Raw genomic sequence first — 23089 nt, 5'->3', positions numbered from 1 at the left:
AGCAGAAAGCCTGAGTCCACACAGACCGCTGTCTGTGAGACGCACAGGAGCACACGTCGAAACAGCCCCAAGACAGAAACGACCCACACGCCTATCACCACCGAGTCAACACCACACAGTCCATGCAGACAACGGAGTATCACCCGGTCACACAAAGGACGAGGCAAGGACGGCTGCCACGACACAGGGAACCTGGCCAACGGCGTGGAGTGAGAGCAGCCAGGCACACAGGGGCCCGGGTGGAATGCTTCCGGTCACGTGAAACGTCTCCAACAGGCAAATCCATGCAGACACAAAGTAGATCAGGGGACGCCAAGGACCGGGCCCTGGGAGAGGAGAAAGGGCAGTGGCCACCACGGGGAATGGAGTCTGTTTTGGTGTGATGAAAACACTCAGGGAATAAACAGTGACCATGATCGTATGATCTTGAGAACGTACTAAAACCCAGGGGAAATCACATCCAAAAAGGGTACCCGAGTTAAATCTCGATTTTATTAAAAAAAAAAAAATCAAGGCGTCTTCCCACCAAGCAGCTCACCTCCCTGCTGGGGTCAAGCCCTGGAAACGGAACGGGTCCTAACTGAGATGTGCTGCAGCGTGCATAAGACACGGCGCTTCCACATCTCAGATCAAAAGCAAGAACTCACACACCTAACTGGTAACCGCCGTGTCTCTGCTGAAATAATCCTACTTTAGATACACTGAGTTACATAAAACGTTATTGACATCAGCTTCACACCATTATTTTGACCTTCTTAACAGAGTTCAGAACTGCACACATGGCAAGCACCGGTGGTCTAGGCCAGAAGTTTCCCAAGACGGACAGACGAGCAGTCCAGATATCTGAGCGCGGCGGGGAAGCAGAGAGAACAGGTTGTTCAGACCCTTTGCCCACTTTTTTTTTTTTTAACTTGAAAGGCAGAGTTACAGATAAAGTGGGAGAGAGATCTTCCATCTGCCAATTCACTCTCCAAATGGCCACACCAGCAGAGACTGGGCCAGACAGAAACCAAGAGCCAAGGACTCCATCCAGGTCTCCCAAGTGAACGGCAGGGGCCCAAGTACTTGGCCATCTCACGCTGCTTGTCTCAGGCCGTTAGCAGGGAGCTGGATCAGAAGTGGAGTAGTCAGGACTTGAACCGGTGGTCATACAGGACACCAGTGTCACAGGCAGCAGCTTAACCGGCTGCACCACAACGCCGGCCCCTCGCCCACTTTTAGGAGTTGTTTTCTTGTTGTGTTCTGAGAGTTCACCGAGTATTCTGGATACAAATCCCATGTCAGCCACATGTTTACAGACATTTTCTCCAAGGCTGTGGCTTGTCTTCCAGTCTTAACCTGAGACTGGCACATGGTGATGGAAGAACACTGATGGAGTTCCTAAAGCTTGGTAACCCCGGGAAAGTCACTGAAGCTCACTCTACCTGGCAGTGAAATGGGCAGAATTCTCAGGCCAATTCGGATGACTTGTCACTACACCTGAATGTCTGCACACATGACCACTTGGACACACATGTGCTTACAGTGTCCAGCGCAAGGCGGGCTCAGGCCAGATCTCCATCAAGGCGGTCAGAGCTGCAGTCCCAGGTCCTCTGCCTCCAAATCGGCTTCCCGCTAATGTGTCTGGGAGGCAGCAAACGATGGCTCAGGTACTTGGATCCCTGCCACCGACAGGAGCTCCGGGCTCCTGGCTTTGACCTGGCCCAGCCCTTACTGTTGTGGGCACTTGTGGAGTGATCAGCAAATGGAATCTCTTTCTTCCCTCTCTCCCCTTCATCCTTCCTCCTCCATCTCTCTTTGTTCTGACTTTCAACTAGATGAAAATGAATTTTAAAAATAAGCATTTTTAGGGGCCGCAGCTGTGGCGTAGTGGGTAAAGCTGCCACCTATGGCACCAGTATCCCATATGGGCACCAGTTCGAGTCCCAGCTACTCTACTTCCAATCTACCTCCCTGCTAATGCACCTGGAAAAGCCAAAGATGGCCCAGGGGGCCTCTGCACCCACATGGGAGACCCAGAAGAAGGTCCTGGCTCCTGGCTTTGGAATGGCCCAACTCCAGCCACTGTGGCCATTCAGGGAGTAAACCAACAGATGAAAGATCTCTACCTTTGCCTTTCAAATAAATAAATAAATTTTTTAAAAACTATTTTTAAATGTTCCTTTTGTAACAAGAAACCAGAACTGTTAAAATGAACAGCCAGGAGTCGCATCTCTGCTGGAGCCCGCGGGCGCCGTGCCTCCACTGCCAGTCTCCACACTCAGTTACCCCGAAGTGAGCACCAAGCCTGAGCCAAGCGGCAAAGCTAGAGCCCAGGCCAGCTCGGCAGACAGCATCTTCCCCAAAGAAAGCAAGGGTTACGAGGCATGTATGACACCAATTCAAGTCACATAATGGATTCTGTTTAAAACAGAGCAACAGACCATCAAAGAACTCCAGGTGAGACCCACAGTGAGCTCCCACTTCGCTCCCACTAGGATGGCCAAAATCCACAGACACTAGGGAATGTTGGCGAGGACATGGAGAGTTTCAACTCCCACACCAACGGTGCACCTGCTTTGGTAAACAGTCTGGAAAGTCCTCCAATGACTAAACAGATCGCCCAGCAATCCCACCCCAGGTACACAGCCACACCACTGTTGGTAGCAGCGCCACTCATGACGACCAAAAAGGAGGAACGAGTTCACCGCCCACTGACGAATGGAGACGTAAAATGTGGCCGATCGGCACCACTGACTGGGACTCAGCCATGGCAAGGAATGACACGTGTCACCTGCTACAGCGAGGATGAACCGCGAAATCATCCCAAGTGGAAGAAACCACAAACAGAAGGCCACACACAGGATGCTCCACCCTCACTAAACGTCCAGGTTAGCACATCCCTGCAGACAGAGGGGCAGAGCTGCGGCTGCCAGGGCTGGGAGGAAGCATGAGGGATGGCTACAGGGGTATGGACACCTGGGAGGAATGCTGGGAACATTCTAGAATTGCCTGTGTAAACACACAGCTCTGTGCACTTTGATTAGCGAATTTTATAGTTTTTAAAAATAGAAACACCACCAATAGTTTTCTCAACAAAAATCAAAGTAGCAGCTCGAAGTAGAAGTGTCAGTCACCAACACCTGTCAATCAGGCAGCTAGCGAAGATGCCTGGCGCCAGACCCTGGCCACACAGGGACGAACACGCCGCCCACTGGGGGAAGGGTCTTCTTGTCTGTTCCAGATGGGGTTCTGCCCTGACGCTCTGCACAGCCACACTTTTTGGAGCCGGCACAATGGAAGGTCACCCAATACCTTGTTCTTGAGAGAGGAAGTGTCGCTCCCCGTCTTCATGGGGGAACGACACTAAACCCTGCCTAGGCTTCATATCCGAGTCACGGCACCATTATGTCGCTCCCCCTCTTCATGGAGGAACGACACAGGACCCTGCGCTGTTCTTTTCGTCTGCTCGGCCCTCCCCGGGTCTGCTGCTGGTTCTTCCCGGGTTGGCTACTATCCCTTCCACCTCCGTGGAAGGGCAGTTCCCCCTGGCCACATTCCCCACTTCCGCAGGGGAGCGGCACACCGCCGGCCGGCTCGTCTCGGGGGCTGCACAGGTGTTCCTCCAGCTAGATGTTCCCCATAGATGTTCCCGATGCATGCCGGCTCTCTCCTCCTTTATAGTCCTCCTCCGCCAATCCCAACTCGGCTGCCCACACGCCGAGTACGCTGCTCTCCAATCAGGAGCAAGTCCTACAGTTTATCAGTTGAACTGGAGGCAGCTGTGCGGAAGCTGTTTACTTCTCTCCCAACGCCACATTGTGGGAGAGCAGATGCATAGAATAAGTCTTAATTCGAGTAACTTAGTCTAGTCCGGATTGCTCCCCACAGATCCCCCTTTCTTTTTATTTTTTGGCGTTGATACGCACCTGTCTTCGGTGTCCCGCGGCACACACTCTGCTCTACTTGCTAGAGTTGCCACAGGCTCTTACAAGTCCTATCAATCAGGCAAACCGAATCCGGGTCCTCTCTTCGCCATGTTATGAGGAGGTTTTTAGGCGCTGATGCGTGCCTGTGTTCGGTGCCCTGCAGCGCATGCTCTGCTCTGCTAGAACTGCCTGCAGGTGTTTACAAAACCTATCAGGCAAACCGAATCCAAGCCTTCTCATTGCCGTATTGTGGGGGAGACTTATTAGTGTTGGTTTGTGCCTATCTTCGGTGACCTGCAGCTCATACTCTGGTCAAGCTGCTTGCTGGCGCTTACCGCCTTAAATCAGGCAGACCGAATCCAAGCCTCCTAATTGTTGCATTGTGGGGAAGCTTTACTGATGTTAATTCGTGCCTGTCTTCGGTGACCTGCGGCGCATAAGCTGCTAGCCGCCCAGGTGCTCATCGCCTCACTTAATCAGGCAGACCGAATCCAAACTTTCTCGTTGCCATGTTGAGGGGAGGCCTTTCTATTTCTCTATTTCTCTATCTCCGGGCATTCCTATTTCTCCCATTTTACTTCTGTCTGCCAACATTCCCATTTCTCTCACTCCACTTCCAAACTTCTGTTTCTCTTATCCCCGCAGCTTCCCGCTGCCCGCCCCGAGGCTACTTCTCGGCGGCTTCCCAGCTGAGCTGCTTCAGCCCGCGCCTCTTTCATCTGCACGGCTCGGCTTCGCGCGCTCCGCGGTCTCCACGCTTAACCCTTTCGCGTCTGAACCACGGCCTACGCCAGCGTTCCCTATCTATTCACGCCCCGTGCTCTCTCTGCACGCGGCGGCTTCCGCGAGTAACACAGCGTAGCTTGCGTCTCCACCACTAGCATTCAATCCAAGTTCCCCGGGCTAGCCTGGCGAATTCAACCCAGCGTACGTCTCCGCCCCACGGTTTGGCTTCCCGTCCTTTGCTCCCCGGGCTAATCAGACGGATCCCAACCAGGCTCACGTTTCAGCTTCTGGTTTCAACTTTTCGCCCCCTATTCCCGGGCTAACTTGAGAACCCCAAAGTGGCTTTCGTTTCCGCCTTGGCCTGCCCCCCGCGGCTTCAATTTCCCTAACATTTTTCTCTACCCGGTATGTTTCCCCAAGCTTTCCTCCAACGATATTCCTCCCTCATTTCTCCTGGCCTCTCCCCACAGTCCGCGTCCGAGTCTGTTTGTTCTAGCTTTCACTTTCGCTTTCGACCTTAGAGATTCCTCCCAGCTTCCCCCCGTAGTCCGTATCCGAGTCTATGCCTAGGCTTTCAATAGCTTCTTCCGGCACCCTTTTCGTCCGGCTTTTCCCTAGGCTGTTTGCTAGTCTCTCTCTCCGGTATTTTCCCAGTTCTTCCCGTTTCTTCCCTCCTAAGTTTCATATCCGTCCTAAGTTTCCTATCCAAGCTAGGTTTCCTATCCGAGTCACGGCACCATTATGTCGCTCCCCCTCTTCGTGGGGGAACGACACTGAACCCTGCGCTGCTCTTTCCGTCTGCTCGGCCCTCCCCGGGTCTGCTGCTGGTTCTTCCCGGGTTGGCTACTATCCCTTCCACCTCCGTGGAAGGGCAGTTCCCCCTGGCCACATTCCCCACTTCCGCAGGGGAGCGGCACACCGCCGGCCGGCTCGTCTCGGGGGCTGCACAGGTGTTCCTCCAGCTAGATGTTCCCCATAGATGTTCCCGATGCATGCCGGCTCTCTCCTCCTTTATAGTCCTCCTCCGCCAATCCCAACTCGGCTGCCCACACGCCGAGTACGCTGCTCTCCAATCAGGAGCAAGTCCTACAGTTTATCAGTTGAACTGGAGGCAGCTGTGCGGAAGCTGTTTACTTCTCTCCCAACGCCACATTGTGGGAGAGCAGATGCATAGAATAAGTCTTAATTCGAGTAACTTAGTCTAGTCCGGATTGCTCCCCACAGGAAGATGGTGCCCATTCATACCCCAGAAGAGGGCCTCTAGCAACAGGCAGAGTGGGACAGTCAGTGTCGCAGGAGCTAAAGGCCCGGTGACAGCCCTGGGTCACCGCTAGACTCCCCCGAGCAGCAGAGCGGGCAAACACCACCAACTCCATGAGGCCATGCGTGGGTTCAATGTGCGGCCTGAGCCCACAGCAAGGCCTCCCAGTCACGTGGATGCCAGAGACGGACCCACAAACCCCGAGCCAAAAAGGGCTTGGTCACCCTGAGGTTTCGTAGCCTGGGCCAAAATAAACACCCAGCTGGAGGAGAAGGAAGCTGAGACTGTACCCCAGCCCCATCTCAAACCTGTAAAACCGGACAGCCAGTTATGGGCAAAGGTGGAGGGCCAGCGTGCTAGTCGGAGCAGCCGGCCTTGAACAATCCAGTACCCTGTGCCCCAAGCCCACAGCCCAGCTTTTCTTTCCTCCTGGAAATTCTCCTAGGGATGTGTCCTATGGAAATGACCGCAATGAAGCCTAACATTTAGCCATACAAATGTTCCCAGCATCAAGGTCTGGCATGGAAAAACATGGAACTACACCATGTCCAAAAATAGGAGACCGCTGGAAAAAAAATGAGGCAGAAAAACTACAGTCCTTTAACACAGAGGGGAAGACATAGCCGGGCTGTGGTGCAAAGAGGGTTTTCACAGCTGCACCCAAGTCCAACAGCCAGCACGGCAAGGCCAGCTCACCCTCCCTCGGTGCACTTGTGAGTGAAATTGCACACGCAGCTGAAATCAAACTGCCAACCTCAACGTGGCTGCTCCTCGCTGCGGAGGCCTGGCACAAACTGCTGTTTGGGGTGTGCCTGCCATGCCACATCGCACAGAAGGACCTGCAAGCACAGGATATGGTCATCGCACATCGGAGTCATTGTGATGGAAGAAATCCACAGGAATGATTGCTTTCTTCTAACAGATTTGACTGACGTCCAAGGCCGAGTTACAGAGAGAGCGAGCTTCCATCTGCTGGTTCACTCCCCAGATGGCTGCAACAGCCAGGGCTAGGCCAGGCTGAAATCAAGAGCTCAGAACTCCACCTGGGTCTCCCCCATGGTAGCAGGGACCCCAGTGTTGAGGCCACCTTCCACTGCTGTCCCAGGCGCACTAGCAGAGAGCTGCACTCGAAGTGGAGCAGCCGGGACTTGAGCCAGCGCCGATACGGATGCTGGAGTCCCAGGCAGCGACTTAACCCACTGCACCACAATGCCAGCCCAAGGGATGGTTACCGAGTTGTGTTAATGGATTCTCCAGAGGCAGCAGGACACACATGAGGACTTGGTTATGTTTCTATTTTATTTCTTAAAACAGAAAAGATCCAAAGCCAAGGTTAGGACTTCTGAGTTGCTTCGGAGCGTGAGTGTCCCACAGCAGCTGTGACAAGTCACCAACTCACGTAGCCTCAGACAGCTCAGGTCGATCAGCACACAGCTCTGGACATCGGAAACGCAATGCGGGTCTCAAAGAACTAAGACCCTCTGGGGATGGGCGGGTCCACGCCTTCAGGGGGCTCGGGGGGCAATCAGTGCCTCCTCCAGCTTCTAGAAGCCACCTGCATCCCTTGGCTCACGTCCCTTCCTCCCTTGGAGAGGAGAGAGTGAGTGGGTAGGGGGGCAGACAGACAGAGAAGCAAAGTGGCAGAAAGTCAGAGATCTTCCATGTGCTAGCTCATTCCCCAGATGCCTCCAATAGCCAGGGCGAGGCCAAACTGAAGCCAAGAGCCAGGCACTCACTCCCGGTCTCCAGTTGGGTGGCAGGGACCCAGTTACTTGAGCCCTCATCTGCTGCCTCTCACGGTGCATGTGAGCAGGAAGTTCGAATCAGAAGGGAGCTAGAGAGCCAGCGCTGTGGTCTGACAGGTTAAGCTGCTGCTTACAATGCCCACATCCCTTATCAGAGCACCTGTTTGAGTCCTGGCTGCTCTACTTCCCATCTAGTACCCTGCTCATGCATCTAGGAAGGCACCAGAAGATGGCCCAAGTACCTACAGCCTGCAAACTACCTAGGAGAGCTGGGTGGAGTTCCTGGCTCCTGGCTTTGTCCTGACTAAGCCCCAAGTGATGCAGGAAATAGTGACTTGGGAAATGAACCAAAAGATCAAAGATCTCGATCTCTCTCTCTCTCTCTCTCTCTCTTACTCACTCACTCACTCTCACTCTGCCATTTCAAATAAATCTAAAAAAAAAAAAAAAAAGTGGAACCCAGGTGTTCCAATATGGGATGTGGGCAAAAAAGAGAGGAAGAGAGAGAAATAAAGAGAAAGATCATCCATCCGCTGGTTCACTCCCCAAATTCCTGCAACAGCCAAGGCTGGGCCAGGTCAAAGCCAGAAGCCAGGAATTCCATCCTGGTGTCCCACAGGGATGGTAGGAACCCAAGAATCTGGACCATCCTCTGCTGCCTCCCAGGTGCACTGCAGGAAGTGGAATTGGAAGCAGAGTTGGGACTCAATCCCAGGCACTCCACGATGCGACCCTGGCATCCCAAGTGGCTTAACCCACTGTCCACTATGCCCACCCACAAGCAGGCTCTAAGTCACATGCTCAGTACCGTCCCCCAACTCCCTCCATCCTCAAAGCCAGCAAGGTACCATCTTCCGATTTCTCTGACCTGTACTCCTGTCTCCCTCTTTACAAAAAAGGTTGAGTCATTTATTTGATAGAATTGTAGAGACACAGGGAGGAGAGAGAGAGACCTTACACCCACTGGTTCCCCAAAGGGTCACAATGGCCAGCAGTGGGCCAGGCTGAAGTCAGGAGCCTGGAACTCCATCTGGGTCTCCCACATTGGTATCAAGGCCCAAGCACTTGTGCCATCTCTTGCTGCTTTCCCATGCACGTTAGCAGTGGGATGGTAGAGCAGCCGGGACTCGAACTGGTGCTCATATGAGATGCTGGTATTCCAAGTGGTGGCTGAACCCATGGTGCCACAAGGCCAGCTCCCTCCCCACCCTGCCCCACCCCTCCCACCTTCCTCCTACAAGGAGGCTGTGACTGCATCAGAGCCACCTGGAAACGCAGGGGCATCTCCCCATCTTCCACTCCTTAACATAATCACATCTGCAAAGAGCTGTTTGCCACAGAGGGTAAAGTACGCACAAGTTCCAAGGACTGCCTTTACTCTGCCTACCAAAGTGCACAGAAATATTAATGACACTCATATTCAATAAGGGCAACAGTCACCTCTGATGGAACGCTCTGTGACGTTTGTCAGCCAGCTTTCCAAACTGTGATACGTAATTAACCCCCGTATGTGAGTCCAGGGAAGGAAGCATCACTATTATCCCATTTTATAGATGGGGACAGTGAGCAGCTAAATAATCTATGACTGAAAAATCTTTAAGTGGCCAAGCCAAGATTTGAACTTAGGCAATCAGACTCTACAGCCTTCCTCTTGTTCTGCTATTTTCTACATAAAACTCAAAGCTTACAATAGCTCACAACACGGGCCAGCACTGTGGCACAGCAGGTTAAAACCACAGCCTGCAGTGCTGGCAACCTGTATGGGTGCTGGTTCGATTCCCAGCTGCTCCACTTCCCTACTGACATGCTGGGAAAGCAGAAGATGGCCCAAGTTCTTTGTACCCCATACCCACATGAGAGACCTGGGAGAGGCTCCTGGCTCCGGCCTACACAGCCCAGCAGCTGTAGCTATTTGGGGAGTCAATCAGTGGATGAAATATCTCAATCAATCAATCAATGAATCTGTGTGTGTGTGTGTGTGTCTCATTCTCTAACTCTGCCTTTCAAGTAAATAAATTAAAAAAAATACTTCATAATGGTAAAACTGTCACTTACAGCACAAAATGTAAAAGGCAGTTTACAAAAGGACTGCCTACACCTTGTGAAAGAACATGTGGTCAGGACAAAGACCCCGACTGCCCACACCATCTCTCTAGGCAGGAGTCCAGGGCTGACTCCTCCAGTTGTCCCTCGCGGGTGTCTGCTAACGAGGACCTGCGTTTCCACAGGCGGAAAGAAGGGTTGTCTTAGTTAGAAAGAATCACGCAGGGTCAGAGCTTCTGGGGCAGAAGCTCCTGTAAACAGGCCCTGCTGTTTCCCAGGGATGTGGCCCCCCCGCAGCCACGCCCACGCCAGCCCGAGGGTCGCTCCCAGGGCAGAGGCTGCAGCAGGCCAGGGACGGCCAGGAGTGGCTGGGCGGGCCGGGAGGGGACATCTGCCAGGGCAAAGTGGGTTCTGAGACCAGCGGGTGAGACGACCTCCCCACCCCAAGCTCTACAGGGTCTCCTCTGCCTGCTCACACCATTTTGCTCATTTCCATTCTACAATTTAGTGAGGTCCAATTTTTTTCTTTCTCAGCACAAGAAGCCCTCCTCACACCCACTTGCATCACATGAACACGCCGACTTTCAGCTTCTTGCTCGGTGCAGAGACTGGCAGATGCCCCAGGGCCCTGCATGGGTCTCACCACCAGCCCTGAACACTGACCATGCACATTCCACATTGCCAAGGTGAGCCACACAGGGACCTGCGCAGGTAAGCTCTCCCATCACTCCACCTTCCAGAGAGGAAAGCGTGCGTTCCAAGAGGCCAAGATGACGCCGTCAGGAAGCACCACGGCCAACACTGGGACGATGGAGGCTCACTGAAGAGGAAGCCGACTCAGAGACGCCCTCTCTTAGCCCCAGCCTCTGCCACCTTTAGGGAAAAATGGGAGGGACCAAGGTGCAAGAGGCACTGGGGTCCCTTCCTGGGCCAGCTGAGCAGCTGCGGAGGAGCCCCAACAGTGGGCCAGGTGCTGGGGACCCCTCCCAGGGGAGCAGAGCAGACAAGTCCCCCTACAAGACCCAGGCCCAAGGGCAGGCCCTGCCTGTAAGCAGGGTGTCAGCACCAGGAGTTTTGGCTTCATCCCCAAAATGCACAGCACTCAAGCCTCTTCCAAGACAGAACAAGACACATCACTCAGCTCCATGTGCAGGGGTGGGGCTGGAGTTGTGGCGCCGTGGGTTAAGCGGATGCCCTCGAAGCCAGCTTCCCCTATGTGTGCCTGTTTCAGCCCCTGCTTCTCCACTTCTGGTCCAGCTCCCTGTTAATGCACCTGGGAAATGAGAAGAAGGCCCAAGTGCTTGGGTCCCTGCCACCCAACAAGGAGACCCAGAAGGCCTTAAAGGCTCCGGGCTTTAGCCTGGCCCAGCCCTGGCTGTTGCAGCCAATTGGAAGTGAACCAGAATCTCCTTCTCCCCCCCACGCCTGTAACTCTGCCTTTCAAATAAATAAAATAAATCTGTAAAATGGATATTTGTGGTTACTTCAAAAAGTTCATGGAAAAACGAATTTGAGAGATTTTAGTGCAAAAATTATTTCATAATACACAGAAAGTCCTTATTATGGAAAGATACATGAATTTCAACAAATTTGCATGAGATTCAACTAAGATACTGAATTTCATTTTCCATAAATTTTTGAAGTACCCTTGAACTTCTCACTGCAGCTACCCAGCCCCGGCTCACAGGCTGTGCCCGCTAGCAGGATGCTCTCGCCCAGAGCTCCCCCCTCCTCACCTTCAAGACTCAGCTCAGCTGAGCCATGGAGGCCATGCTGAGGCCCACCCTAGCTAACCCAGGGCTGCTGGCTGCTTCCTCTTCATCCCAGAACACTCTGTCCTTCCCATTATCTGTCACAATCCAAAATGACTGAACGTGTTGGCCTGGCATTTGCCGTCTTTCCTACAAGGCTGTCAGCCCCTCTAGGGGTCTCGGCTGTCCTATTCACTGATTTCTTCCCCGTGACAAGCAAAGCACCAGGCCCTCTGTATTTGCTAAATCAACAAAGCAACAAATCCTAAGATCATCAGCAACCACCATCCAGGCTAAAAGACAACCCTCAAATAACCAGACAATTTCTCAACCAGCCAGCACAACGCAGAGCTGTCTCCCCATCCGGATTACAAACGTTGGGGCAGGCATTGTGGCATAGCAGGTGAGTTGTCACCTAAAATGCGACACCCCATATCAGAGCACGCCAATTAGAGTCCCAGCTCCTCCACTTCCAATCCAGCTTCCTGCTAACGCACCCCGGGAAGCAGAGGTGATGGTTCAAGTATCTGGGTCCCTGCTACCCACACGGGAGGCACCCGAGTGGAGCTCCTGGCTTCAGCCTGGCTGAGCCCCTACACTCACGGGCATTTGGGTAGCCGATCAGTGGACCGGAAGATCTCACTCTCTCACTCTCTCCCCTTTGCTCACTCTCATTCTAGCTCTCCCTGTCACTCTGCTTTTCAAGCAGATGAAGACAAACATTTGTAAAAAGAGCCTTAAAATGCCAAGGCTGATTTTCACCCCAGTGGGCCGTGGTGTGGAGGACACGGACCCCGGGGGGAGCAGGTCAGTGACCAGGAGCAAGGAGGAGTCATGACCACACAAGGGAAGCGCCTCCATGTATCTCATTCCACTGCAGAGCCAGCTCCTCGGATGGTGACGAGGGTGCAGAGACACCGCAGGTGTTAAAGCCATCCCCCGTGCCAGGTGTGCTGGAAACCTTTCACCCACACGTCTTCACCTAGTCCCCACGGGAGCCCAAGGAAGCACGTGCCTTGGTCATTCTCATTTACAGCTTAGGAACTGGGAGGCACAAAGAGGTGACAGGAGAGGTCTTGGGGTGGCTTCCCACCAGGGGCGGGGCCGAGGTTTGAGCTCAGGCTGTCAGGCTCTGGAGTCTGCTTCTGTGAACCACCACTGCACGCCCTCAAAGGAACCATAAACACACTAACAGACGCTGCTTCGGGCCTTGGAGGGGTTGACACAAAGCTGGATTGAAGGTGCATAGAGACCACTCTTAGACAGCAGGGCGGCGCTAGCGAGAAAACACAAACTGTCCAAGATACTCACTTTATTTGACAGAGAAAGAGGGAACACGAGAACTCCCATCCGCTGGTTCCTTCTCTAAACATCCACAGCGCCCCACGCCGAGGGACCACAATCCAGGTGTCCCCCCAGGAGGGCAGGGACTCAGTTACCTGACTTGTCACCTGCCGCCTCCCAGGGCATGCATGAGCAGGAAGCTCGAGTTGACAGCAGAAGCTGTAGGAAACCCAGGCCCTAAGCTTGACCAAAGGCCTCCCCTACTCATTTCTTTAATGGAAAGAGACCCAACGATGGGTTTCACAAAGAGTGAAGTTCACTGCCCCTGGCCCTGCTGGTGCTTTCCCATACTCCGTTCAAAGTCTTCTCCTGGACAAGCCTCTGTCTCTGCTCTAATCAGGACATCGCTAGGCTCAAGACCCAATCTCCTCCCTCTTGGTGTCTCCGGCAGCCGGCAGAGTGTGGAATTCATGCGTTTGCCCACTGCTCGAAGAAACTGTGAAGGAAGCAGACACTCTGGGCGCTCGTCTACAGACACAGCACTGGGATATTTTTCAGCTCACGTGGAAGCAGAAGGCCATACAGAGCGGGAAGAGGTTTGAGACTGCAGCAGTGGATAGAACACGTTCCAGCTCTGACCTGGGACACGTCACCTCGTCTCGCCCCGAGCAGGGCTAACGCCTGACGTGGGAGCGCCCTGACGCACCACGGGATGTGCCTTCACACACTGAGCGCTCACTCACCCATCAACACTGTTAGTGCTGCTAACGTTAGTATTGGCAGGCAAGCCGCAAACCCGAGACCAAGCACACAGACAGCTCCTGTGTCGGGGAAATCCTCCTGGGTGGGCAGCCAGCAGGCAGAGGAAACACGCCCCAGCAAAAGCCAAGACCTCAGGATAAAAGCCCATTCAGCAGAGATGGACACGGTCCAGGCCCTCAAAGGCAGCTCATGGCAGCGCCGCCGCCATCCAGACCCACAAACAAGCGACACCTCCAGGCCTGCATGCAGAAAGGCCTACGGCTGCCCCTTCCTACCTGGAGGGTGCTCAGCTGAGGCCCCTCGGGAGGGAAGAAACACCAGGGAGGCAGCATGTCCCGGCCATCCCACAGCTCCCTCCCCACGTTCAGAAACGCACGGCTTAACCCTGAGCCGAAGGTCCGAGGTGGAAGCATCCAGTACTGCCTCACCCACAGCTTGGAAAGCAGAAGGGAGACCACGGGTCAGCGGGGAGGGGACCCCCTCAGGGCCGACAGACGTCTACGTGGGGGCCGCGGATGTCTGCGTGGGGGCCGCGCCTTGGACCTCCTAACCCAGCGCCTGGCTTTGCTCATAACTGTACCTTCCACATTGTTACTCTTTCTTGCCTGTAAAAAAGTATACAGCAGAAAATCCATCAATTCCATTTCAAGCTCTGCCATCTCACTGGACAGGTAAACAAGGCACAGAACAGAGAAATCGCCAGACACACCTCCAGGGGGCGGCAAAGCAAAGATTCGGTCCACAAGCCTGGGTCCAGAGCTCACAGGTTCTAGGCCCAAGACAGCCGCCAGCGCCCACCTGCGATGTGCACGCCTCTCCCTCTCCAGGAAGCAGCTGCCGTCTCCCCAAACTGAGCCAGTCCTGGTGACCTGGGCCACTGGGGGCGACTTGCTGGGCCTCCTGAGGGTGGTGCCAAGAAGCCTTGCAGCTTCTGCCAAGAACACCCCTGGTCAGCACTCGGTCATAAATCCCAGCTGAGCCCAGTTTTCCAGCTGTGACCACCAAAGCACCTCAGGTGTAAAGACAGGTTCTGGAAACTTCCAGACCAGGTAACATATCTGCTCAGTGTCACTAAATGGCCTTCAGGAGCACTGTTGCTTGAGGATCTCCACCCCTACAATGACTTTCTGGTCACTTTACCAACACCAGCGTCTCCAGCAGGAGGTCCACAGCACATTCAGACAACCCCATCCCTCTTCCGAAAACCAGGCAACAGGTCCCTCCTTCCCTCCAGACCAAGCTCAAACAGCAAAGCAAGACCTTGAGTCCCTGCATAGCTGGACTCCGGGTGTGAGCATCAACAGGAAAACTTGTGCTCCCGTCAGTGGAGTGGACTGGAGCCTGGGTATGACTAGTCCTCGGCTCATTCCCAGCCTTAACCCCAGGAGCGAACGCCAGTGCATGCCCATTCCACAGATTAGAGCCTCGAAGCTCAGGAGATGGCACAACTTGCCCTAGATCCTACAGCAAAGCTCGCCAGTAGCTCTGGAAGTCAAGCCCCACAGCGCTGACACCTGGTAAACGGATGCAGGCTCCCTGAGGATTGAATGTCACTTAACTCCAGCTGTGGCTCCAGGACCTGGCACAGTACCTGGCAGCACGAGCATTCGAACATGAGGGCCAGGCAGGAAGGGGCAAAGGGGCAGGGGAAGGGAACTGAGGGGGAGGGAGACGAGGGGGGTGGTCTCTCCAGAGTGGGGCACATGAGACCAGCCAGTCACCGGGGTCACCTTGGGGCTTTACTTTAATGGAGAGTCGCAGCCAAAGCAGCACCCGCTCACCCCCAGTCACTCCAGCAGACGGGAACAAGAAGTGAGGTGTGTCCACAGACCGAGTAAGAGGAACCTGGTTTCATTCAGCTGGGGTAGGGGGTACTGAGAGGGCACGGATTTCAAGTCAAGATCCCTTCTCACGCCCAGCATGCAGCATGGGGTTCAGGAGGAGGGACCTGCAGTTTTAAAATCTACCCCCTCTAAGCGCTCCTGACAGCAGCACCCTGCAGGTCCTGCTGGTCAGGGCGAGAAAGGAACCCACCAGCCACCCTGTGTTTCCCACCTGTGTCGACCGTTGGTGCCCGGCCCCACCTGCAAGCCCCCAGCCTGGCTGCATCAGTCTGGGCACCCGAGAGGCGGAGTGCAGACTCAACAAATACAACTGGGGGTGTGGGCGGAGCTGGCCACCTCCACAGACAGACGGGGGGCAGGGCTTCCTTTGGGAACTGTTCCGTAGTTTCCCGCCTGATAAGATCAATCCGATCAAGAATCGTGCCAAGCTCCTGGTGCCCACCCAGAAGTGACTCGTGTGGAAGCCCACGGAGGTGAGGGTGAGGCTATGAGGAGCAGGTGCTGTCTGTGAGACCTCATGGCTCTCTTGTGGGATGTCACCAAAACGCCCTGTGAAGTTAAAATACGCTGTAACCCTGAACTCAGAAACAAATCTTCCAAGATCCAGGCTTTTGGGCAAAGCCGTTTGTGTGCAAAGATCCCCCTCCCACACTGCTAGTGAGAGATTAAGTGGTGCGCCCACCTGGGAGCAACCTGGCTATCCCGCCAGGCATCAACGGCGGGGGCCTGCGACCCATCAACTTCACTCCGAGGGACACAGTCAGGAGAAATAAAAACCTCCACACTGGAAAAATGTTCACGAACGCTTCCAGCAGCACCACTCGTGGCAGCAAAAGGGGGACGTAACCCAGAGAGACCACCGGAGAAGCAAACAGGAATGGTCAGACAGAATCCTACTCAGCTGTAAGGAAGAGTGGACTTCTGATGCATCCTCCCAAGTGGGTAAGCCTTGAAAACATGCTGCTGAGTGCAAGGGGCAGTCGCCAAAGGCCACCTCTTACATAGTTCCATTCACAGAAAAAGTCCAGAACAGGGGAAGCTACAGAGGAAAAGTCGATTATAGCTGCTAAAGGCTGAGGGGGAGGATGTGAGGATGGGGCATGGCTGAAGGGTGCAGTTTTCTCTTGGGGGGCTAAAAATGTTCCAAAATTGAGTGTGAGGACAGGCATTGGACCCAGCAGTTAAAACACCCACGTTCCACATTGCTGTGCCCGGGTCTGATGCCCAGCTCCGCTCCTGGCTCCAGCTTCCTAACGCAGACCCTGGGAGGCAGCAGGTGATGGCTCAGGTAGCTGTGGGAGACTCAGAGTTCCTAGCTCCTAGTTTTGACCTTATCCTGGTTCTGACCATTGTGGGCATTTGGGCAATGAACCAGTGGAGAAGAATTCTTGGTTTCTCTTTCTCTCTCTCTCCCAAATAACAAAACTTTCAAAGATATGCAAGATTGTGGCATTCATGCATAACTGTGAATAAAACCACCATATTATACATTTAAATTGGCAAATTAAATATAACTGTGATTTGTAACCCAATAAAACTATTATAAAAATGCAAGAGTAGCTGCTGCAGCTAACAGCAGAGCTGGAAACGGCACGAAATGTCCAACCCTGGGTTAAAGTGTTACACAGTGCCATGTGCCAGCTGCTTCCTGGCGGCGAGGAATGAGGCAGATCAACCTGTGCTGATAAGGAACACCCCCCCCCCAAACCCCCAAGAGATCACTAAGTGAAAACAGAAATCAAGGCACAGAAGTTCCCATTTTTGCAAAAAAAAAAAAAAAAAAACACACACACACACACACACACACATTACACTTGCAGAGCGTAGCCCTGAATAACAAGAGACACTGGCACTGGGGTTGCCTCCGGGGTATGGGTTAAGGGTGAGGGAACAGAGGCTTGCTGGGGAGTTGCCCGACTCCCTGGCTTGCAAGAGGGCATTCTGGTTTTTCCATTAAACACTAGTTAATAAAAAAAAAAATTGCAACATAAAGCAAGCCTCTGTAACTGAAAACTGCCTAAGTGCCCCCACTCTGCCGGTTAAAAACAGAATCTTGAAAGCAGTCAGTCTCTGGGAGGTGGGGAAGGAAAGACCGCTCCAGCAGGACCCGCAGCTCCGACATTCAGTGGCTCCGGCTGCTGTGGTCAGCAGCGGGCATTCGGCCCCCAAGCTATGGTGTGGCCCTTAAGAGAGCACATGGCTTCTGTGGGCTTGGGCACCACATGGCTTCCAGGCAGGGAACACACTGAGCAGCCCCAGCAAGCGCCTCCAAGTCAAGTCCAAGTTCGCTGAATGGCACTTCTGTTCTGGGACCCAGCACTTCCCTCCCCTGCTCTAAACCTGCCTGAGCTTCACACCACCCAACCACACTTCCATTTTTAAAAGAATAAAACACAGTATCAAACCAGCAAGAATTGCAACAATGGTAACAATCGAAGGCGGGAGAGGAGAAGGCGCTGGGGTGGAAACCCGCCACATGCCCCAGCCGGCGGGTACTCACAGAAGCCCTCGATCTTGTCGGCGGTCTTGCTCCAGGCCACCTGGCGCGTCTCCATGATCACCTGGACAGTCCTCCGCTCCGGGGTACACTTGCGGAAGCTGAACACGGTCATCACCGTGCCCAGCTCCAGGGCTCTCTTGATCTGGCTCTTCTCGTATTCCGGGAGGGCCTCCACGTTCACCATGGTGGGCATTGCCATCTTCTTCAGGGCGAAGGGAGCACTCGGGAGAACTGAGGAGGCTGGGAAGAGAACAAGGCCATGAGCTGATTTTAATTCACTGGGTTAGTTAACTTCGATAACAGGACGCGGACCCCAGGAGCCAAAATCCCCCCACGATGAGTTTTAGGAGAAGGTTCTAGTGGCTACTGTGAAAGCCTGGGCAGAATACGGAGGTTTCAACAGAAGCCCAGGTGTGGAAGAAGCCAGCCCCTGACTGTTGTGACTCAACCGCTACCCCGGCTTTGAATAACCAAATCACCCCAGCCTGGCACGATGACCCCTGCCCTGAGCGCCCCCCTTCATCAGGCAGATTATTTGAATAGGCAAAGCAGCCCAACCTGCCTCCCAACCCTGAGCCCAGTGTCCTCGTCTGACCCCTGTGGCCACCCCTTTACTCCCTAGCAGAAATGAGCAACAGACAAAAATGACAATGACGGACTCCTCTGCGTGGAAATGGGATCAAAGGGACAGAAAATGTCAGGACCCAGCAACCTCAAGTCCAAACCCTGGCGTAGGTCCCGGCCGAAGGCAAGGGCCCCGCAGCCTGCTGTACCTGTCTCCTTGCCCCAGTTTCATCGTGTCTGAAACAGGAATGTCTTGACAGCGATGAAGCCACAGCGCAGCACCTGGGGTCCAGCATCCAGGAAGCATCATCCACCTCTGCTGGTTCTCGTGGCAAGTCGATAGTTATCAGGGATGGGCTTGGGCCCAAAGTCTGGGAGGCATCATGTCTGGACTCCCACAGGACCCACAAGCAAGCCCGGAATGCATCCTCCTAGGATCTCAGATGGGGACTATTATTTTTTTTTTTAGTAATTTTTTTATATGACAGGTAGTTACGGACAGTGAGAGAGAAAGAGAGAAAGGTCTTCCTTCCGTTGGTTCACCCCCCCAAATGGCCGCTACAGCCAGCGCTGTGCCGATCCAAAGCCAGGAGCTAGATGCCTCCTCCTGGTCTCCCACGTGGGTGCAGGGGTCCAAGCACTTGGGCCATCCTCCACTGCCTTCCCGGGCCACAGCAGAGAGCTGGACTGGAAGAGGAACAACCAGGACTTAAACCCGACGCCCATATGGGATGCCTGCGCCGCAGGCGGAGGATTAACCAATTGAGCCCCAGGTGGGGATTATTCTAATCACTGCCAACTGCCCTGCCTGCTTCTGTCCTGGCCCCCTACCACTAATTCTCAGACCAGGAGCCAGAAAATCCCTCTCAGAACTCGAGTCAAATCATGTATGTCACATCTCTGCTCTGACCCCACAGCTGGGCCCCGAGCCCTCGCTCTGTGCCACCCCGCTATTCATGTCCCAGGTCACATCGCCTGCCCCGGCCACAGGACTGAGAGCACTCAGGGTCCTCAGGTTCTGGACTCCCAGGGCCCAGCTTGCTAGCTCAGAAGCAGCTGCCACAGGAAGTCACGCAGACCCGTGCCAGGCCTGTAAAAGGAGAAGGGAGCATTATCCAACTCCTACACTTCTCATAAGGGTTAAGTAAGGTAACCTATCTCAGGCCCTTAAAGCAAAGATCCAAAGTCAGGTCTCTCTAGATTTAGTTACTGTTACTCTGCAGACACCAACCCTCGGGGTCCGGGTCCTCCTCTGGGTCCCTGCAGACGCCCATAGTTGTTACTTTGTAGCCCTGAGGTGAAGCAGTGGCACTAGAGAAAGCTCTCCATGCAGAGACCCTGAAGTGAAAAGCAGGCACGCAGCCAGGGCTAGCTGGACATCCAGCCTGGCTCAGTCTCCTGTCAAGTTGCTGGAAATCTAAGCCTCAGTTACCCCAACTGTCAAACTGTAAGGGGCAGGGGGAGGCCCTTAAGAGACAGCTGAAAGGACTAAAAGCTGCAGCATCTTTGTTTGGCCCACAGCACTGAGCACGGCCTCAGTTAACACTCATCACCCAGCTGGCGAACATGCTAATCAAGGGCCAGCCCTGGGGCAGGAACCAGACACAGCCAGACCAGGATGCAAATCAGGTGGAACAGGACAGGCCCAAGCCTTGCCCTTTGTCCCCTCCCTCCCCTACATACCCAGAACCAAGGGCACCTCCTCAGGTGTGCTGGCAGCTTGAGATTAAAATCATTAATTGCACCTGCTCTCCGCCCTCTTGGAAACAAACCAGACAATTCCAAAGTAGAAATAAGTACAGTGGCAGAGGGCAGGGGGGCCGAGAGAAGGGGCCCTGACTTTACTCTGGGGAGGGGTGAGGAGTTTCGAGTATGTAGAAAAAGCATCTGGAATAAAGGGGCAACAGAATACAATCTTTTAAACACATGAAGCAGGGACTGGCTCTGTAGCACAGTAGGTTAATCCTCCTCCTGCGGCGTGGCCATGTCATATGGGCGCCGGTTCTAGTCCCAGCTGCTCCTCTTATGATCCAAATCTCTGCTGTGGCCTGGGCAAGCAGCAGAAGATGGCCCAAGTCCTTGGACCCCTGCACCCACATGGGAGACCCGGAAGAGGCTCCTGGCTTTGCGTTGGCAGAGCTCGGATCACTGCGGCCATTTGGGGAGTGAACCAGCAGATGAAAGACCTTTCTCTCGGTCTCTTTCTCTGTCTTTAACTCTACCTCTGAAATAAAGTCTTTAACAAAATAAACACACTACAAACAGGAAGCAGGAGGAGCCAGCTTCAGCCAAGGCCAGGAGACACAACAAACAGGCGTGCGGAGAAGTCTGCTGAAGTTCAAGTGCATCTTGTCTGCAGAGACTCCTAGCACCTCCTGCACATCACCCAGGACCGAGGAAGGAGCGAGCAGCCCCACCGCCCCCAAGTGCCTGGCACCTGCCCTACCTGCTTCCTCTCACTTCTCTCCATGAGAAATACCTAAGGGAAAACTCAAGTCCTGAGAGGTGCACTTGGCCAAAGTCACACAGACCAGCGGGAGCAAATTGGAAACCCTGGTCCCAGTCCCAAGCCCCAAGTCCTTGAGCTCCTGCATTCCAGAATCCTCTGACGGCCCCTGTCCCACTCAAGAGGGCTTAAAGGACTAATTCAAGGTCACACGGCTACAGCCTGGCATAACCAGCATTCCAGCCTGGCCTCAACCGTGGGGCTCTGCCTGCCTCCCGCCACGTGCCTCTGGGGTTTCCCACTCGCAGGTCTCAAGGCTGATGTCCGGCAGGGCGTGAGGAGGAAGCACAGCTCACCACCCCCCATCAGACGGAAACCAACACAAGGCGCTAGGCTCCTGGGGTCTGCCCAGCCCTGCTTCTGGGAGGGGTTGGGACTCATACTTCCAGCTCAGCAGCTCTGGGGATCTAGCAACACCGGCGCTCTCAGGGTGCCTCTCACCCCCAGGAAGGGGCCCTTGTGCCAAAAGACGCCTGAAGTCACCACCGAAATCCTGCCTGCTCCCGTGTCCAGCCTGCACAGCTCCGAGCTTTGTCTCCGAGGCCTTGACCCCACAGGAGGGCACTCACTGGCAGAGCAATTTCCATTTTGCTTCTGCTTTAAAAAATAAATAAATAAATAAATAAATAAGAAAACAAAGAAACAACCTCGCAATCCCTCTTTTCTTCCTGTTTCTCACCCTCCCTAGGTAACTCCCAGCGACTGAGGTGTAAAAATCAACACGGCTAAGATGTCACAGAGGCGCTGCCACTTTGACATCATACATCCTTCTCTTCGAAATAAACATCTGAGCTACATGAGCCCCCAAAACCAGGAACCAGGGGTGCTTTCTTCTCCTGACGCTCTCTGCATACACGAGGGCACGGCAGGATTGCATCCGAAATCCCACGGAAGAATTCTGTTCCAACTCAGCACAGCCGGACCTGTGAGTGGTAACCGCCCTGTCCCTCGGCCCTTGCATCTGACACCTCCGGCACATCCGGGACCCATCCTCTCCGAAGGAACCAGGACGTGTCCAGCACTATAGGGAGCAGTGTAACTTGGTTCAGTTATCTGTGTTGTCCTTAGACCACCCTGTGAGTACTCATTAAGATGCGACACCTAGGGGCCTGGTGATGGAGGAGCGGGTGGGGCCGCAGCCAGCATCCCACATGAGCACTGGCTCCCGGCTGCTCCACTTCCAATCCAGCTCCCTACTAATGCCCTGGGAAAGCAGAGGCAGATGGCCCAAGAGCCTGGGCTCCTGCCACTCACAGGAGACACCCAGATGAAGCTCCTGGCTTCAGCCCGGCTCAGCCCCGACTGTTGCAGCCATTTAGAGAGTAAACCAGTGAAGGGAAGATCTGTGTGTGCGTGTATGTGTGTGTGTCTCCGCCTGTCTGCCTCTCACTCTCCACCTCCCTTCCCCTTCTGCAACTCTGTCTTTCAAATGACTAAGTCTTAAAAAAAAAAGCTGTAATACCTACATGAGCTTTCATATGTTTTAATCCAACAAAAACACAGTGCCCAGGCAGGCACAAAGACGTTCCCAGAAGTGCTTGTAAGACACACACACACACACACACACACACACACACATCACATACATACACCTCCTCATCAATTCTGGGAGGTGAGGGGGTCCCCTAAATAAATGCTGGGAGACACACTGAGGACAGTGCTACAGCCTGGCACAGGGGGACACCGGAAACAGTCAACCGGACCTGGAAAGATCCGTGAGATGGAGACTGAGCGCAGTGCACTGGCTCCTGTCCTGTCCCAAAGGCCGCTCCTCCGTGGGTCCAGGCGCGGCGGTCACTCCCACGGGGTGGGGAGGCAGAGGACTGCGTTCATGTGGGGTGAGGGGTGGGGCATAATGGCTGAGCTTTACCGGGTTCTCAATTAAGCGGGAGTTGTCCAAAGTTTTATCCCCAGCCATCTTCCACTAACGGGCCAGGGAGCGCCTGAGGGCGATGCGTGGGTCCACGCTGGCTGGGGAGCGGAAGGCCCTCGAGGAGCAGCCGCCCGAGCCTGGCTGCCCTGCCCGCAGCCGCCTGCCCAACTCTAACAGGGGAAACCGCCTACCGCAGCCGCCCCAGGGACGCCTAGACCAGCAGGCCGGGGTTCGGGTGCCCTTTTCACAGCCAGAAAGTGGGCTTTGGCGGCTGCAGTAGCCAGGGGGCGAGTGGGAGACGCCGGGATCAAGCCGCTGGGAC

General features: G+C 54.3%; 1 protein-coding gene across 2 annotated transcripts in view; it reads right to left on the bottom strand.

The window, feature by feature from the left end:
* The window catches only part of PLCG2 (phospholipase C gamma 2), a 139886-nt gene that overhangs the window by 115971 nt on the left and 826 nt on the right, over positions 1–23089 (bottom strand). The window contains exons 1-2 of one of the 2 annotated variants that reach the window (XM_070062798.1): positions 21278–21299; positions 17825–18064 (exon numbers count right to left, since the gene is read on the bottom strand). In XM_070062798.1, coding sequence (XP_069918899.1) covers positions 17825–18023 — 199 coding nt within the window. In that variant the 5' untranslated portion in view covers positions 18024–18064; positions 21278–21299. Of the gene's footprint in view, positions 1–17824; positions 18065–21277; positions 21300–23089 lie in introns of those variants that run through there. The other variant, XM_002711657.5, reaches the window with a different exon arrangement.

This window comes from Oryctolagus cuniculus, chromosome 18, assembly GCF_964237555.1.
Source record: "Oryctolagus cuniculus chromosome 18, mOryCun1.1, whole genome shotgun sequence".
Classification (NCBI taxonomy): Eukaryota; Metazoa; Chordata; class Mammalia; order Lagomorpha; family Leporidae; genus Oryctolagus; species Oryctolagus cuniculus.
This window is presented reverse-complemented; position numbering and strand designations above follow the sequence as displayed.